Source organism: Schistocerca cancellata, chromosome 6 (assembly GCF_023864275.1).
Source record: "Schistocerca cancellata isolate TAMUIC-IGC-003103 chromosome 6, iqSchCanc2.1, whole genome shotgun sequence".
Classification (NCBI taxonomy): domain Eukaryota; kingdom Metazoa; phylum Arthropoda; class Insecta; order Orthoptera; family Acrididae; genus Schistocerca; species Schistocerca cancellata.
In genome coordinates this window covers 643,855,945-643,874,502 of record NC_064631.1, presented here as the reverse complement: position 1 = coordinate 643,874,502, position 18,558 = coordinate 643,855,945, and the positions used below count along the sequence as shown (strand labels likewise).

The 18,558-nt window shown below is 45.5% G+C and overlaps 1 protein-coding gene across 3 annotated transcripts in view; it reads left to right on the top strand.

Moving 5' to 3' along the window:
- LOC126190666 (CD109 antigen) overlaps positions 1-18,558 on the top strand; it is an 818,148-nt gene that overhangs the window by 582,214 nt on the left and 217,376 nt on the right. For all 3 annotated transcript variants that reach the window (XM_049931111.1, XM_049931109.1, XM_049931110.1), the window contains one exon: positions 9,505-9,568. In XM_049931111.1, the coding sequence (XP_049787068.1) occupies positions 9,561-9,568 (8 nt within the window). In that variant the 5' untranslated portion in view covers positions 9,505-9,560. The remainder of the gene's footprint in view (positions 1-9,504; positions 9,569-18,558) is intronic.

Here is an 18,558-nt window from a genome sequence, read left to right as displayed (position 1 = left end):
TCTTTGCCGCACCCGGAACAGGTCCGAGGCTGGCCGTCGTATATAATTATTGCACGGCATCCGCCGATCTGTAAGTAGGACGGGACGTGGCTTCGGAGATCTATGGTGACCTGTCGGACCCCGTTTAGGACAGGATACGTCCGAAACTGTGTCCACTTCTCCGCAGTGTGGCCGTGGACTGTGCCGTATGGGCGTAGTGCCGCGACGACTTCCTCAGCTGGAAGTTCGAATGGCAATTCGAAAATGCGTATCGTTCGCATACCTAAGCCTGCGTGGTCGACAGTTACCTCCCCCACATTACCATCAGCGTGACAGAAGCGGAGCCCCTGTTTGGTCTCACGTAGTATGCGTTCGCACGCCGCGTCGTTAATGATTTTCACATAGACCGTGCTGCTCACGATGGACAAATGTATGCCGATAATATCGGTCGCCGGGATCTTCACTTCCTCTAGCAGAAAACGCTCCACCTCGAGTGCTTTGGGTCGGGCATAATCGTTGCAGAAAGTAAATCGGAGTGTTGATTTACGGTAACGGTTCGCCATGGATCGTACAAGGTAAGCCGGCACTTAAGCAACGGCCGTCAGAATGTAAACAAGGCGAGCTCGCGCGCCGCACGAAGTCAACACGTACGCGTCCGCTCTGTTGCCCTGCCGAAGGCAGACTGGCCTCGGCTACCCTGGCGGGTCAGTTTCCACATATACATATAGTCACTAACTTAATGCACAAACTTATAAGTATGTAATCCAGTGCCAATTTTCTATACCTAATAAAAGTAGACATTTTAGAAGATAGGCCTAAGGAAGCAGTGTCGCAAAACTAACATGGCTATGCGTATAACTGCATAAAAATACGTGATAGCTGAAATACTATGCTAACAAGGGAACCTCCCCATCGGACCCCCCTCAGATTTAGTTATAAGTTGGCACAGTGGATAGGCCTTGAAAAACTGAACACAGATCAATCGAGAAAACAGGAAGAAGTTGTGTGGAACTATGATAAAAATAAGCAAAATATACAAACTGAGTGGTCCATGTGCAGGATAGGCAACATCTAGCATAGTGTCAGCTCTGGAGTGCCGTGGTCCCGTAGTTAGCGTGAGCGGCTGCGGAACGAGAGGTCCTTGGTTCAAGTCTTCCCTCGAGTGTAAATTTTAATTTTTTATTTTCAGATAATTATTATCTGTCCGTCTTTTGGGAGTGATTATCACATCCACAAGAAAACCTAAATCGGGCAAGGTAGAAGAATCTTTTTACCCATTCGCCAAGTGTACAAGTTAGGTGGGTCGACAACATATTCTTGTCATGTGACGCACATGCCGTCACCAGCGTCGTATAGAATATATCAGACGTGTTTTCCTGTGGAGGAATCGGTTGACCTATGACCTTGCGATCAAATCATCTCGGTTCCCATTGGAGAGGCACGTCCTTTCGTCTAATAATCGCAAAGTTTTCGGTGCGGTCGCAAAACACACAATAAACTTATTACTGTGAACAGAGACGTCAATGAACGAACGGACAGATCATTACTTTGCGAAAATAAAGAAAGTAAATTTTTCACTCAAGGGTAGATTTGAAACAAGGACCTCTCGTTCCGCAGCTGCTCACGCTAACCACGGGACCACGGCGCTCCTGAGCTTACTCTGTCCTTGATGTTGCATATCTTGCACATGGACTACTCAGTTTGTATATTTTGCTTATTTTTTTCATAGTTCCACACAACTTCTTCCTGTTTTTTCGATTGATCTGTGTTCAGTTTTTAAAGGCCTATCCTCTGTGCCAACTTATAACTAAGTCTGAGGGGGGTGCGATGGGGAGGTTCCCTTGTAAGTAGGCAAGCACGCAAGCAAATTGATAGTCTAAATGTAACTTGTTAGGCCTACTCTTGATGTGAGTCACAGTACACCGTCAAATTAAGTATTTACTCATTTAAATTGTTTTCAAGCACCATTTGAGGAGGAGAAAAGATAATGCATCATCTTATACACTAGTAAAACGTAATTGATTGTACTGAATGACAGTTATTGGTATTATTACAAATGACACAGGGCATCAGAAAAAGGAGTGTGTACTTTGTAACTCTATTTAAATACGTAAAGTTTATGCAATCGTATAATGTGTGTATAGTCGTCACCTAACATTTCTTTCACTCATCACCAGATTACGGGGGGGGGGGGGGGGGGGGGGGCAAAGATGGTAACATCTTCAGTGTCAGGTATATAAGGTATACACTGCTGAAAACAGACCTTTCGTGCAGCGGCGCTGTATGTGGGTGATTGTTTTTACCTAGAGACAGTGTGGACGTGTTCTCGGTTGCATAAGCGGAGTTGACTCCTTCGCAGCCATTTCCTCATTTGTGGAGAGTTGTTTTCGTAATTCGTTGCATGATGGATTCCTCCCAGTCAGCACAAGAAGCGGTTGTGCGATTACTTCGCGCAGGAGGAGGGCGGCATGATTCACAGGTTTATTGCGAGCTGAAAGTGGTGTGCGGAGAGCGGTTTTGCGCACGGTGCACAATATCCCTGTGTGGTGTCAGCGTTATGAGGCGGGATTGCGCGGCCAATAAAACCCTTGAGCATCTTCAGAAATTTCGATGGGAAATCCTGGAACATCCTCGTCACAGCAAGTACACCGCGTCCTGTGAGTCTCGTATCTTCGGTCCTTGAAAATAATCTCTGAAAGGTCAGAGTTTCACTTGTGACAAAGAAGGGCGGGACACCTTGGAAAACTTGACCCCCCCAAGCACCTACACTGAAGCCATCCACTCCCTTCCTACACGCTGGTATCGCTGTACCAATATCAGTCGCAATTAAGTACAGATGTACTGTTCAACATGAAGTGTAATTATAATTCTGTTACTAAAATTTCTTTGCATACTGCTGTCGTCTCCTTTTGGTTTGGGTACACCTTAAAATAAAAGCTATGCTTAAGCGCTTCGTTGACGATGAACTGATGGCCTGATTATGTTTAAATATTGTTACGTCTGATAGTTTTGTATCACGAGTTGTAGGTTTTTGTCTGATGATCATAGCGTCAGCCGAAACGTCCTAGTAGATGAGGATGAATTTGTCAATCTAGACAGCTGTATTTGCAAAAACCCTGTGATGGGTCCTTTTAGAAGGACGTGGTCGGTTTCCTACACACACACACACACACACACACACACACACACACACACACACACACACACACACACACACACGCGCGCGCGCGCGCGCTGACGTGCTGATCTAAAAGGATCGTCCGTCTTCGGACGATGACGGTCGTCGGCGAAGCGAAAACTCCGTTCAACTTTGCGAAGACACCCTTACCACGGTGTCAGGCCTACAACGAGCGCGCCAGAGCCCCGATATGGCGCGTGTCCCTCCTGCGGCTGACCCTGGGTGTGGGTCTGGACCGGTAGCAACAGCAGGGCTATCCTTCACCGGCAGCAGGCGCCGCCGCCACGCGCCCTCCCGATAACATTTACATCTGACTGCGGGAGCTGCAGCTGCTGCGACAGCCGGCCACACCCCAGGGGTGGGCAGCTCCCTACCCTCTCCCCCCTACGTCTCTCTCTCGCAGGTCTGCTGCAGCCGCTGCCGTGGCGCCGACATTTCCATAGGCAAATGTGCTCGACGGGCTGCCCGCTTATCGCCCGACCAGAATGGGCTGCGTTGTCACGTATCTACCCCGTCATCTAGGAATTCACTTTGCGGTTCGCTGTGTTCGGGTGTCTCGAACTCCAAGGCTGTGGACACAGTGGCGCCAAATAGACGTCGGTGAGTTCCGCCAACGACGGTCATCGGCCGAAGACGGACGATCTTTTTAGATCAGCACGTGGGCAATCGCAATGCAGCCCATCTCATCGCTCATCTACGTCTTCATGGATACTCTGCAAATCACATTTAAGTGCCTGGCAGAGGGTTCATCGAACCACCTTCACAGTTCTCTATTATTCCAATCTCGTATAGCGCGCGGAAAGAATGAACACCTATATCTTTCCGTACGAGCTCTGATTTCCCTTATTTTATCGTGGTGATCGTTCCTCCCTATGTAGGTCGGTGAAAACAAAATATTTTCGCATTCGGAGGAGAAAGTTGGTGATGGGAATTTCCTGAGAAGATTCCGTCGCAACGAAGAACGCCTTTCTTTTAATGATGTCCAGCCCAAATCCTGTATCATTTCTGTGACACTATCTCCCATATTTCGCGATAATACAAAACGTGCTGCCTTTCTTTGAACTTTTTCGATGTACTCCGTCAGTCCTATCTGGTAAGGGTCCCACACCGCGCAGCAGTATAGGCAGTCTCCTTAGTAGGTATGTTACATTTTTTAAGTGTCCTGCCAATAAAACGCAGCCTTTAGTTAGCCTTCCCCACAACATTTTCTATGTGTTACTTTCCAATTTAAGTTGTTCGTAATTGTAATACCCAGGGATTAGTAGAATTTACGGCTTTTAGATTTGACTGATTTACCGTGTAACCGAAGTTTAACAAGTTCCTTTTCGCACTCATGTGGATGACCTCAAGCTTTTCGGTATTTAGCGTCAACTGCCACGTTTCGCACCATTCAGATATTTTTTTCTAAATCGTTTTGCAGTTTGTTTTGATCTTCTGATGACTTTATTAGTCGATAAGCAACAGCGTCATCTGCAAACAACCGAAGACGGCTGCTCCGATTGTCTCCAAAATCGTTTATATAGATAAGGAACAGCAAAGGGCCTATAACACTACCTTGGGGAACGCCAGAAATCACTTCTGTTTTACTCCATGACTTTCCGTCAATTAGTACGAACTGTGACCCCTCTGACAGGAAATCACAAATCCAATCACGTAACTGAGACGATATTCCATAAGGACGCAATTTTACTACGAGCCGCTTGTGTGGTACAGTGTCAAAAGCCTTCCGGAAATGCAGAAATAAGGAATCGATCTGAAATCCCTTGTCAATAGCACTCAACACTTCATGTGAATAAAGAGATAGTTGTGTTTCACAGGAACGATGTTTTCTAAACCCATGTTGACTGTGTGTCAATAGACCGTTTCCTTCGTGGTAATTCATAATGTTCGAACACAATATATGTTCTAAAATCCTGCTGCATATAAACGTTAACGATATGGGCCTGTAATTTAGTGGATTACTCCTACTACCTTTCTTGAATATTGGCGTGACCTGTGCAACTTTCCGGTCTTTGGGTACGGATCTTTCGTCGAGCGAACGGTTGTATATGATTGTTAAGTATGGAGCTAATGCATCAGCATACTCCGAAAGGAACCTAATTGGTATACAGTCTGGACCAGAAGACTTGCTTTTATTAAGTGAATTAAGTTGCTTCACTACTCCGAGGATATTTACTTCTACGTTACTCATGTTCGGAGCTGTTCTCGATTCGAATTCTGAAATATTTACCTCGTCTTCTTTTGTGAAAGCATTTCGGAAGGCTGTGTTTAGTAAATCTGGTTTGGCAGCACTGTCTTCGATAGTATCTCCATTGTTATCGCGCAGAGAAGACATGGATTGTTTCTTGCCGCTAACATACTTCACATACGACCAGAATTTCTTTGAACTTTCTGCCAGGTTTCGAGACAAAGTTTCGTTGTGGAAACTGTTATAGGCGTCTCGCATTGAATTCCGCGCTAAGTTTCGAGTTTCTGTAAAGGATCGCCAATCTTGGGGATTTGGCGTGTTTGTTTCGTTGTTTCTGCAACAGTGTTCTAACCCGTTTTGTGTACCAACGAGGATCAGCTCCGTCCTAGACTACGGACGACGACCGCTGGAATTCACGTCGTCAGTTTTTCTTCAGTCGAATCGGCCGACGCTCTCTCACACGAGATATTGACTCCGAGAAGCTGATAGGTTTCGAAAGTAGTAGTTTGTGGCATTCTGAGGGTGAAAAATACCGTAATCGGGATATAGCTCGGAATCAGAGAACTGAAGTCGCAGCTTTATTGGAAATGATAACTAGGCAAAAATCTTTCTCGGAAATCTTAGGCATAAATTACAACCTCAAAAAATAATTTTTTGGGGTGAGGTAGGTGGTGTACTGGTATCTTACACTTAAGGTCGCTGTAGTGACCCCTTTTTTGGGCTGTCTACGAAGTATTATTATTTCGATAGGGTGGTGAGGAGGTTGAATGGAGTGATTTACAAATGTTGTGTATGCGTCTCAACTCTACAGTGCTTTAGGTCTTATTCTAAAATTTGTGTTTGTCTTTTTCGCACGTGCTGAATGACTGTCAATGTAGTGTGAGTGCCACATACTTCTTTGGCTCAATTTATTTGAAGTTGTGCAGTTTGTAGTCTCGCTTTTTGTTGTCAGTACGAATCATCATGTTTCTCTTTTCATCTCGTTTGTATGGTTGTGAAACTTGTCTGGTTATTCCAGTAACAGAGGAAAGAGTGTACAGTAGTCACCAGTCTTTTTTCGAAACACATATACCTTAGTTTACATGCATTCGGCGTCCTTTTAATAGCTAAAGTCGCGATGCAGAACTCTTCTCGAAGGACAGAGGCGGCGTTGGCATCCATTACGCCCGAGGAGGTTAAAATAGCTTGTACCCTCCTTCATAAAACAAATTCGAATTTACTCACAAGGGGGCCCTCCATACTGTGAAACACGGCTTTTGATGCGCGTCAAATATGTTGTAGAGGCACTTGCACTGAGTACCTGGCTATCTGGTTTTTTAGCCAGGTACTCAGCGTAAGTGCCTCTACAACATATCTGAAGCGCATCAAAAGCCGTGTTTCACAGTATGGAGGGTCCCCTTGTCAGACTTTCTTGACCACGCCAAAAACTGACCGAGGAGGTCGGACGCACTGTGCCCAATCCGTCGGCCGACGATATTGGGCAGGATCTGGCGACTGCGTCTGCCGACCGCTGTCGCTGTGTCACTCTGGTGTAGGAGGCACGGTCAGGTATTCGTCTGCCCCGCAGGGATGTACGATAAACTAGGAAACGTAGTCGCCTCTTTAAAAGAGCAAAATGGACTCCTAGGAGCGCAGATAGGTGTGCTACAAATCGTACCATGCCGTCACGTCACAATACAGGGCTAACGTAAGTGGTGTCTATATATGCCAGTCGATGGTATGGAACTGCTGTGGTAGGATTGCATTATGTGAAGACGCGACAGAAAGATAGAAAGAAGCTATCGTATTGTGACGTGTCCATGACCACACCGTGAATGAAATTGAAGGTTGGGTGGGGGGGGGGGGGAGGAAAGGAAAGGGGTGCTTCACGATGTCAGCGGCCACGAGCGAAAACCTGTGTTAGACCGGGATTCGAACCCGGTGTCTTCTGCTTACTAGGCATCTACATACATACTCCGCAATCCACCATACGGTGCGTGGCGGAGGGTACCTCGTACCGCAACTAGCATCTTCTCTCTCTGTTCCACTCCCAAACAGAACAAGGGAAAAATTACTGCCTATATGCCTCTGTACGAGCCCTAATCTCTCTTATCTTTGTGGTCTTTCCGCGAAATGTAAGTTGGCGGCAGTAAAATTGTACTGCAGTCAGCCTCAAATGCTGGTTCTTTAAATTTCCTCACTAGCGATTCACGAAAAGAAGACCACCTTTCCTCCAGAGACTCCCACCCGAGTTCCTGAAACATTTCCATAACACTCGCGTGATGATCAAACCTACCAGTAACAAATCTAGCAGCCCGCCTCTGAATTGCTTCTATGCCCTCTCTCAATCCGACCTGATACGGATCCCAAACGCTCGAGCAGTACACAACAATAGGTCGTATTAGTGTTTTATATGCGGGCTCCTTTACAGATGAACCACATCTTCCCAAAACTTTACCAACGAACCGAAGACGACTATCCGCCCTCCCCACAACTGCCATTACATGCTTGTCCCACTTCATATCGCTCTGCAATGTTACGCCCAAATATTTAATCTACGTGACTGTGTCAAGCACTACACTACTAATGGAGTATTCAAACATTACGGGATTCTTTTTCCTATTCGTCTGCATTAATTTACATTTATCTATATTTAGAGTTAGCTGCCATTCTTTACACCAATCTCACATACTGTGCAAGTTGTCTTGTATCCTCCTACAGTCACTCAACGATGACACCTTCCCGTACACCACAGCATCATCAGCAAACAGCCGCACTTTGCTATCCACCCTATTTAAAAGATCATTTATATAGATAGAAAACAACAGCGGACCTACCACACTTCCCTGGGGCACTCCAGATGATACCCTCACCTCCGATGAATGTTCACCATCGAGGACAACGTTCTACTACTTAAGAAGTCTTACTACTTAAGAAGTCTTCGAGCCACTCACATACTTGGGAACGAATCCCATATGCTCATACCTTAGGAGTCTGCAGTGGGGCACCGAGTCAAACGCTTTCCGGAAGTCAAGTAATGTGGCATCCGTCTGATACCCTTCATTTATGGTTCGCAAGATATCATGTGGAAAAAGGGCGAGTTGCGTTTCGCAGGAGCGATACTTTCTAAAGTCGTGCTGATGCATGGACAGCAACTTCTCTGTCTCAAGGAAATTCATTATATTCGAACTGAGAATATGTTCGAGAATCCTGCAACAAACTGATGTTAAGGATATTGGTCTGTAATTTTGAGGATCTGTCCTTTTACCCTTCTTATATACAGGCGTCACCTGCGCTTTTTTCCATTCGCTCGGGACTTTACGTTGGGCAAGAGATTCGCGATAAATGCAAGCTAAGTAAGGAGCCAGTGCAGTAGAGTACTCTCTGTAAAACCGAATTGGAATCTCATCAGTTACGTCAACTGCGCGGCCTGTCTCGGTACGCGCCACGGCCGGCCGATCAGCATCCCCACCCAGAGCCGCCTATCCGCCGTCCCCGTCCACATCCACCTTGTTTGCTACTTTGACATTCCCGCAGGAGGTCGAACGTGATTGCGCACTAGCATTGAAGGTGGTGGATTTATAGCCCATCGTGGCGAATCAGTTACATGAATGCGTTGTGTCCTCGCATGCATATAATCAAATAAGTGAGTGAAGTGCCCGATTTGTTGCTGTAGCAGCGCTGAGTGTCCAACCTATCTGCAGGCAGCGGCGTACCACTTGCAGCCACGTAACACGGCGCAAGGACAATGGTCGTATAAATGTGTCGTCCTAACCGACAAGGCCGGAGACGAGTTTCAGAGCTTGTCTCAACGGCGATAGGTTCCTAACCAGGCGGGAATTGCTGCATTCTGCTCTGAACGAATATAGGATAGTCGTGCTGGACGTCAGAAAAGAAGGTTGAAAGGTCGCTTTTCCTAACTTGTAACAGTATAAAGCCATCGCATTGTACATCACAAGCAGCACCGAGCTGGCGCTATATTTACATGTAAGAGAAAATGTGTGTGTATTCGTCACTGAAGAAGTCTCATTAGACTAAGGCTTAAATTATATAGCAAAACTAAAACTGCATTTATTTAGTTACCCAAGAGAAGACATAATCTCAAAATCATTAATATAGTAAACTGTGACGCTTTAATGAATTATTTAATTAGAAATATGTTATCTTTGTTTGTTGGCAGGTTCAGTGGTCCGCAGGCTGATTGAAAAGGGATTTGGACATCACCGGTCGAACATCATGGGGAGGTAAGTGATTAACCAGTGGATGCGACACGCAGCGAAATATAACGAGCAGTTATTCGTGCTAGACTGACCGACACGAAAAACGTAACACATCAATTTCGTACAAAAAAGTGAAATTTGTTTTAAATTTCTGACACTTTTATAAAACTAATCCACTATCTTATGATAGAATATTGTGGCGTGGTCCCATCTAAGCGTCGAACAATGAAAAAAGAAAGACTATTATAAACAAATTTAAGAAATTAAGCCAGATATGCGCACTTTAGGGAAATTTTGAGTAAGGTCATAATGCTAATGCACGTCAGTTCTGATGTTGGACACTCCGCATTTTACTTCACTGAACCTCGGAGACGCTCTCAGATACTTCTGTTCCCGTCTTCAAAAGCGTGTATTGCCACCTGTCGCACTAATGATAGCATTCAACCTTTCAGGCATCCCCCTCACTAATGCGGTAATGTCCTGTTGATGAATCATATCCCAATCTTCCAGACGGGCGTTCCGTAGGTCCTGTAGGGTCTCTGGACACTGTTGGCGGGCTCATCTCCCCAGCCGCCGGTCCCAAACGTGCACAAGTGGATTCAAATCAGGGTTCCGAGCAGGCCGACCCGTAGCATGAATCCCTGTTTCATCCAAGAACTCTTGCACATTTCGCGCAACATGTGGGCATGCTCTGCCCTGCATTACTATAAAATCGTCACCAGTAAATGGAGCGAAAGGCACAACATGCTCCAGAAGGTTTTCCTCCGCCTCCCGATGTGCGGTAAGGATACCATGCTCCACGAAGATCAGATCCGTGCTTGCAGCTGTATTGATTCCTGCCAACACCATTACAGAACCACGCAGAAAAGGCATCGTAGATGAGAATGTGCAAGGAGAATACCTTTCCCGTGGCCTTCTACAGACCCCTCTCTTCCATCAGGTGATCGGAGGCCAAATCGCGACTCGTCGGTGAACAACACTTAATCCCATTGTTGTACTGTCCAGTCAAGATGTTCCCTTGGGAAACGAAGTCGAGCAGTGCAGTGCTCTGTGGTGAGTTCCGGACGTGTAGCAGCTCTTCTGGACTGAAGGTTGGCTTCTTCCAGTCTTCTTCAAACAGTTCTCTCACAAACATTGACCCATCGAACATGGTGGAATGGATTTCGTTCTTCAGTAGTGGTGGTGTGACGGTTTCAGAGAACTTAAAATTGTAAGGAGCGATCATCTCTCTTTGATGTTGCTCTTCTCGGGCCTGTTCCTGGTCTCCTTGCAAAGCCTCCAGTTTCCACGTAGCTTCGTGCGGTTCTGGATATCGTGGAAGGTGTAGTCCTCAGCACTTCCGCAACGTAATGTAAGCTGCAGCCATTTTCCACCAAAGCAACACCTTACGCAACTTGTTCAGGCCTTAACGGCATGTTTACTCTACGAAACCGATTACGGCAATCGCTGAAAGATCCGACAAACACATGTGACTGCATGGGGAACAATTGAAGGTACAACAATGAGCGCTACAAGGGCAGGAAAACGTCGCAGACATTCAGTGATGTCTTTTGCAAGTTGCACCGGAAAAAACGATTGAAGCTTGTGCACTAAACAATCAACACCTCATTGTTTGCTCGCAAAGCGACGCCAATAACATACCCGTCTCAAAAAATTAGTTGAAGTACTTCGCTTTGATTAAGTAGATAATTACACAGCGATTACACATCATTTATTGAGTGTTGCGTTTTTCATGCCTGTCAGTGTATTTGTTCAGGACGACCTGTCACAGATGTTTACGGTTTGCGTGGAGCGGAAGAAGCAAGCCCCGCCGCACCCAAGTCTCGCACGTGGGCTTCCACCGATCCAGAAGTGCAGGGCACTGTTCCCGGACGTTGTGAGCGAGTAGTATGCTGGATCGACTGGGTCGTTCGCGTCATTCCTTCCTTCCGACATTTCCAGTTTTTCACAACTAGTAGGCTGTTTCTCGCTATGCCAAGTATTTACCGTGAAAAGGCAGCAGCGCAGCCGTGCCACCGCACGCACGTATTCGAATTTGCTACATCTGGAGAAGCAGCAGGGCGCAAGGGTTCTGAGGGGCGGTGGCGGCGGTGGTGTACCGGTCATACAAAATTAGGTTTCCAGTAGTTCCCGAAAGTAATTAAAACATGAGTGTCACACTGGATCCATAAAACCAACAACTCCCAGGATTCCAGGAAGGCAGTTTTAGAGCGAAAATTGGGTTACTTCAATTACAAGACCTCAAATGAACGGCAATAGAATTATCTAAACTTGTAAACAGTATTTCCACGTATTGTGAATGCTAAATGTAAGTTCCATGGTGCTCGGTAGTACGTTGCACAAATTATGTTATGTGAAATGGAACGAGACGTTGTGCTCAACATTTCTTGAACATTGCAAACCGAAAATAAGACCCACGCTTTACCTTAAGAAAGGGAACGGCTCGTCTTTTCTCATTTGCGTAAAACCTGGAAAAGTTAATTATAAGTTTGTTACCGAAGTAATTCGAAAGTCTGTAAATAAAGGGCACACACGGGCATGAGAGAGTGAAAAGGAAGGGAGGGGGGGGGGAGGGAGGAGCGCTGTAATGTCCCGCACGAGCAAAGTTTAATAATTTATCGTAATTGCAGCTTGGTGCTCCGCATTAGCCCAGTACACTCGGAAAAGAAAGTGAAAAATGGCTCTGAGCACTATGTGACTTAACTTCTGAGGTCATCAGTCGCCTAGAACTTAGAACTTGTAACCTCCCCGCAAAAATTTTGAAAATAAATGACAATACTTAAATGTTAATGGGAATGGTGTTAACCGTAAGCTCCCAGCAAATTCTTACAAGACAATACAAATATTAATGTGAATAGACCCAAGTGTGATTTCCCAGCAAAAAAATAAAAAGAAAAGTCTATGATATGAAAACGTGCCAAAAGTTATTTCCCCATAAGATTTACGAATAATAATGACCCAAGTGTTGTTGAGCTCCCACAAAACATCGTTAAATTGAAATAAAAGCGACTGTACCTTCGCTACAAAAATATTGAAAAATAATGGGCCAATGTAAACTCGACACAAAAATTGAGAAATGAACATTCAATTGTAATGATTTTTTTCTTTTTAATAATGATTGCTTTGAAAACAGAATTATTATTGGGGCATTTCTTCAACAAATTAATTACAGTTACAATGCATTATTAGCTTAGCGCAATGCTGCTTCATTACCTTATTTAACAATATACCTCGTCCTGAATCGTGACCAGAGACCCATGTCGATCCCCGCCGACTCCTCACACACTACAGTACTGACTGACTACTGCAGACAGAGTGCAACTGAACTACATGCTCTCGCGACTCGCTACGTACCACAACTGTTCCTGCCGGCTCGCTACACGCAACTGCTAACTCACAACTGAACTCTCGCGCGGTCAAGCGCAGACTAGCAACGATAAATAACTCTCTGGTCAGAGATTCTCTCATGGCTCGCCATCGCTGGTACTGAATACATACGTGTTTCAAACTAATTAAACCTAACTAACCTAAGGACATCACACACACCCATGCCTGAGGCAGGATTCGAACCTGCGACCGTAGCGGTCGCTCGGTTCCAGACTGTAGCGCCTAGAACCGCACGGCCACTTGAGCCGGCAAAAGATAAAGTGACCGTAGATTTTTGTGCGGTGTTTGGTTTTACCTGCCTCATGTTTATTGCGTTGTACCGGAAGTCGCTCAGCCCCCAGCCTGTCTCTTGTTGAGAGGCGGCCAACTTGCACCCCACCCACCGCGTAGCTGTTCCCCAGTCAACCGCTGGTGCGTTCCGGGCCGGGAGGGCCCTGTGTTAACAGTGGGTGAGAGAGGGAAGGGAAGGGAAGGGAGGGAGAGAGAGAGAGAGAGAGAGAGAGAGAGAGAGAGAGAGAGAGAGAGATGGTACTGACAAGGGAACCTCCCCATCGCACCCCCCTCAGATTTAGTTATAAGTTGGCACAGTGGATAGACCTTGAAAAACTGAACACAGATCAATCGGGAAAACAGGAAGAAGATGTGTGGCACTATGAAAAAAATAAGCAAAATATACAAACTGAGTAGTCCCCGCGCAAGATACGCAACGTCAAGGATAATGTAATCATAGGAGCGCTGTGGTCCCGCGGTTAGCGTGAGCAGCTGCGGAACGAGAGGTCCTTGGTTCAAGTCTTCCCTCGAAAGAGAAGATTAGTTTCTTTATTTTCGCAAAGTTATGATCTGTCCGTTCGTTCATTGACGTCTCTGTTCACTGTAATAAGTTTAGTGCCTGTGTTTTGCGACCGCACCGCAAAACCGTGCGATTAGTAGACGAAAGGACGTGCCTCTCCAATGGGAACCGAAAACATTTTTTCGCAAGCTCATAGGTCAACCGATTCCTCCACAGGAAACCACGTCTGATGTATTCAATACGACACCGGTGATGGCATGTGCGTCACGTGACAGGAATATGTTGTCGACCCCCCTAACTTGTACACTTGGCGAATGGGTAAAAATATTCTTCTACCTTGCCCGATTTAGGTTTTCTTGTGGATGTGATAATCACTCCCAAAAAAGTGATGAAAACATAAGAGTTTGTGACGTAACCTGTAAATAAAAAACCTTTTCACTCGAGGGAAGAATTGAACGAAGGACCTCTCGTACCACAGCTGCTCACGCTAACCACAGGACCACGGCGCTCCTGACCTCAGATTCTACTTGATGTTGCTTATCTTGCGCATGGACTACTCAGTTTGTATATTTGGCTTATTTTTTCATAGTTCCACACAACTTCTTCCTGTTTTCTCGATTGATCTGTGTTCAGTTTTCAGGGCCTATCCACTGTGCCAACTTATAATTAAATCTGAGGGGGGTGCGATGTGGAGGTTCCCTTGTGAGGACTCTGTTCCCTGGCCTAATACTGAGGCCAGCCTAACTTGGTGTTCAGCATAGGCCCTGTAAGGGCCCAGTAGTTTTTCAGGAGTTATAACGACCACAAAAGCGAAATGGAAACTGCTCGTATCTTTTAAGTCGATAGTTCTCATTCATAGTCAGTTACTGCACGTTACTACTATTCACAATGGCTCAAAGTAATTTTCTATTTTTAGAAGTCCTGTTGCTCGCGGTGGAATCGCTACTATTCAGTTCCTAACCACTTTTTCACACTATACTATAACTAGTATGTATGACTCCCATGCCCTGAATATCCATTTCGTAAGTTCTCGGTTGCAGACTTCGAAATTTTTACGAGAAACACGTTTCTATTTGCTGTCGTTCCTTTGTTGGAAAAGACGCTTTCAGCGAGACCGTAGCGCGATTCCGTGTTGTTGTTTTTGTTTGCACTTCCGTAACGCTCGTGCTTTCTCTGATACACTGGTCGTACCCATCAGGGTATAATATGTTACATGTCAAGTTTAACTGGAGTATCTGGGTACAAATGCCCTGTTATTAGGATTACGGGCACGCGGCATCCGCATATGTTTAGGTATTAAATTAATGCGAAAAAATTACATAAAAGTAGTGCTACTAAAAGTACAGAAGTAAGAGAAATGTAATAAAAATATAGAATGAGTAAACCAAGGAAAAAGGAAGGCAATGAAAAGTAGCAGATATCAGATCAGTGATAAACGTAACATCAAAATTGAGGTCCACATTAGACACAAGGTGTGAAAGTAATCGGCAGCCTTGGAAGCGAACAGAGACGGTGGCAAGTGGGAGGGAGGGGGGGCTATGGGGGCTATAGCCCCTCCAATGGAGTATCATATTACACTGGATAAAATGACTTCAGAAATCAGCGAATATATTACTTCAACAGATTCAGTCATTAATTTTTTTATAATTATGTAGCAATATAGGTTGCAATGTACTTCACACACATTTTAAGAAAAGAATAAGAGCGGCAAATAGCTTACTATCTAAACCAACAAAAATCATTTAACTTAAAATGGGCGTCTTATTATTTATTAATATACATTGCCGTTGTGGCCGAGCAGTTCTAGGCGCTTCAATCCGGAACCGCGCTGCTGCTATGGTCGCAGGTCGAACCTGCCCCGGGCATGGATGTGTGTGCTGCCCTTAGGTTAGTTAGGTGTAAGTAGTTCTAAGTCTAGGGGACTGATGACCTCAGATGTTAAGTCCCATAGTGCTCAGAGCCAGGACCCCAACCCTCCTTTTGTGAAGCGTTATTCCATTCCCCCAAACGCCCCCCCCCCTCTTTTGACCGACTTCTTGAATCGCCCCTGGAAGCGAAATAAGACATGGCGGGCGGGCGTAGGGAGGCGGATGCAAGAGGCGGCCTAGCAGAGGCAGAGAGGCCGCTACTCGCCAATAGAAGCCTACATGCGTCACGCGCAGACCTTATTCTGACTAAGGAATTCCTTAGAATGAGCGTTTGTCGCACGGCACTGTACGGAAGCGGGTCACGGACTGGGAAAACGGGAAGAGAGAAGAATCGAAGCGTTTCACATGAGGTCCTGTCGGAGGGTGTCGAAAATTAAGGAAGTCGACAAGATAAAGAAATGAGGGAGTCCTCCACAGAAATGAACCAGAGAGGGTTAAATAAATCCTCTGTGCTCAGCACACAACCCTGTTCCTCTCGAGCAACACCGAGAGGACCTTTGCAGATCCGTCTTACCCTCCGGACGGACAGATTGAAACGGAGGGGGAGGGGATTTTTGTCACTGTTGTGACGTCGGGCGAGAGACAGCGGCTTGTTTGCACGCTTAACTGCCATTAAATCCTCCTAAACATGACTCAGTTTTCTGGCTGACATATCAAAGAAAGACAACGTCTGCACCGCATTGTACGTTAAACTGTAACATGATAAAATCACACGCGAGTTGTGAATATGCTGTAAGAATAGTTCGCCAATTGCAGAGACGTTACCACTTATTGACCTCCAGTTACCTATTCCTAGTGATGTACTTAGTGTTTAAAACCCCGGAAGCATTCTTTGGTGTGTACTGCAAATTTTTTGAGAACGAAATTGCGTTATTATGCCAGTCGTGACTCGGCACGGTGCTTTCGCTGGAAACGTCGGGTAATGGACGGAGGAGCATACGGCAGGCGCGCAGAAGCGGAGGCTGGCTTTGAGTGCTTTTGGCTGAGACCTGTTACCCCTCTTCTCGACGTCACGGCTGTGGTTTTCAGCTATTTTCACTCAACACGCCTCACCCTCGCTTCTTCTTTCGCAGCAGGTTTCTCTCTTCCGCGCGCAAAGACACGCCGAGAAGGGGAAAGCCATCGCCTTTACCGTTCCAGACGTCCTCTCTGCGTACAGTGGTCTTTCCAGGGTGCGGAAGAAAAGCTCCGTCTTCGCAGGATACTGACCCTAAAAATGTAGGCGTGTGAACGTGGAGCAGTTGGAGTATCGTAAAGATGACGCTGTGGACACGTTGAGATTAACCTGTTCCTGGCTAACAGTCGTCCTGCAAGTAGCGAACTGTACCAGCGCAGCTTTGAACCGTGTGGTGGTAACCTTTCTCGTCGCAGCTGCGAACTGCAGAGAAGGACGCACTCTCAGGAACTGGTATGACGAATGATCCAAAATCACTTTACAGTATGTCGAAATATAAATAAAAAGTACTAATTATTTTTCTCTTAGCGTAGCTCTCGCAGTAGTTTCGTTGCTAAATGTAGTTGCCATGTCGTTAATCTCTGAAGAGCGTAATTTTGACCTGATTGTTGCTTTTGTGGTGTATCGATTATATTCGCTTGTGTATAATTGTTTCTTTTTTCAAATAATTATACACAATATCTGGGCGAGAATCAAAATGAAGCTCAGCATGTTAACAAATGTTCAAATGTGTGTGAAATCTTAAGGGACTAAACTGCTAAGGTCATCAGGCCCTAAGCTTACACACTACTTAACCTAAATTAACCTAAGGACAAACACACACACACACACACACACACACACACACACACACACACACACGCCCGAGGGAGGACTCGAACCTCCGCCGGGTCCAGCCGCACAGTCCATGACTTCAGCGCCTTAGACCGCGCGGCAGTATGTTAACATATTATTATATTTGGTGATGTAGGATTTGCTTAAAATCAGAAAATAATAGTAATAAAAAATTATTTTCGACGTTCCTTGACTCCCCAAACTGCTAATGCGGTAGTAATTTTTCAAGCCTGCTTTTCTTCAGAGCCGATAAATACGCGTGGCGCAACAACCGTACAGCTTTTACCAACATTTTGCCCCTCTGTTGGTTTATTTTGTCCTGTAGTTCCTGCTGTCTGTACATCAGTCGGATAGTGAGGAAGTACAGGAGCAGCTGCTTGTAACACTTCAAGGGCTTGCCTCAACTAGGCTACTAGATAAGTTGGCAATACAAACCAGTAATTGTAGTATCATTCATTTTATGGAATTTAGCGAGGAACAGGTTGTTAAATGAATTGTTATATTTATTTAGCGTACTACATACAATAAAGCATTGTTAACCGATAGGTACACTTCCATGTGCGTTATTTTCAGCGTTTGTCATTAATGAAAAGTTCATAAATTTTTCAAAGTTGCAGTCATAGCGTAAAGTTATCACCATAATATGTCCTTGCTCTGTTTTAAAATTATCGACGTGTTCCACTATGTGCCAGCATACTACGAGGGTTGCCCAGAAAGTAATGCACCGCATTTTTTTCTTCAACAATCCATTATTGAACATTATAAGAATTACACACACGAAATAATGGTGTTTTATCTACATACCCTATTTTTCCACGTAATGTCCACCCCATTCTGTGGCCTTCCTGTAGCGCGAAACAAGGGCGTGTATGGCCTGTCGGTACCAATCCTTGTCCTGGTGACGGAGCCAGTGCTTCACTGTGTGGATCACCTCCTCGTCGTCCTCAAAATGTCTTCCACGAATGGCTTTCTTTAATGGATCAAACAATTGGAAGTGCGAGGGGGCTAGGACAGGGCTGTAGGGTGCATGGGGTTACACAGTACGACCCTGTTTGGCGATGTGTTCAGCAGTCCGCATCGGCTTTTTCTTTGCTCATTGACAGACGCAGCGCCGACTGCC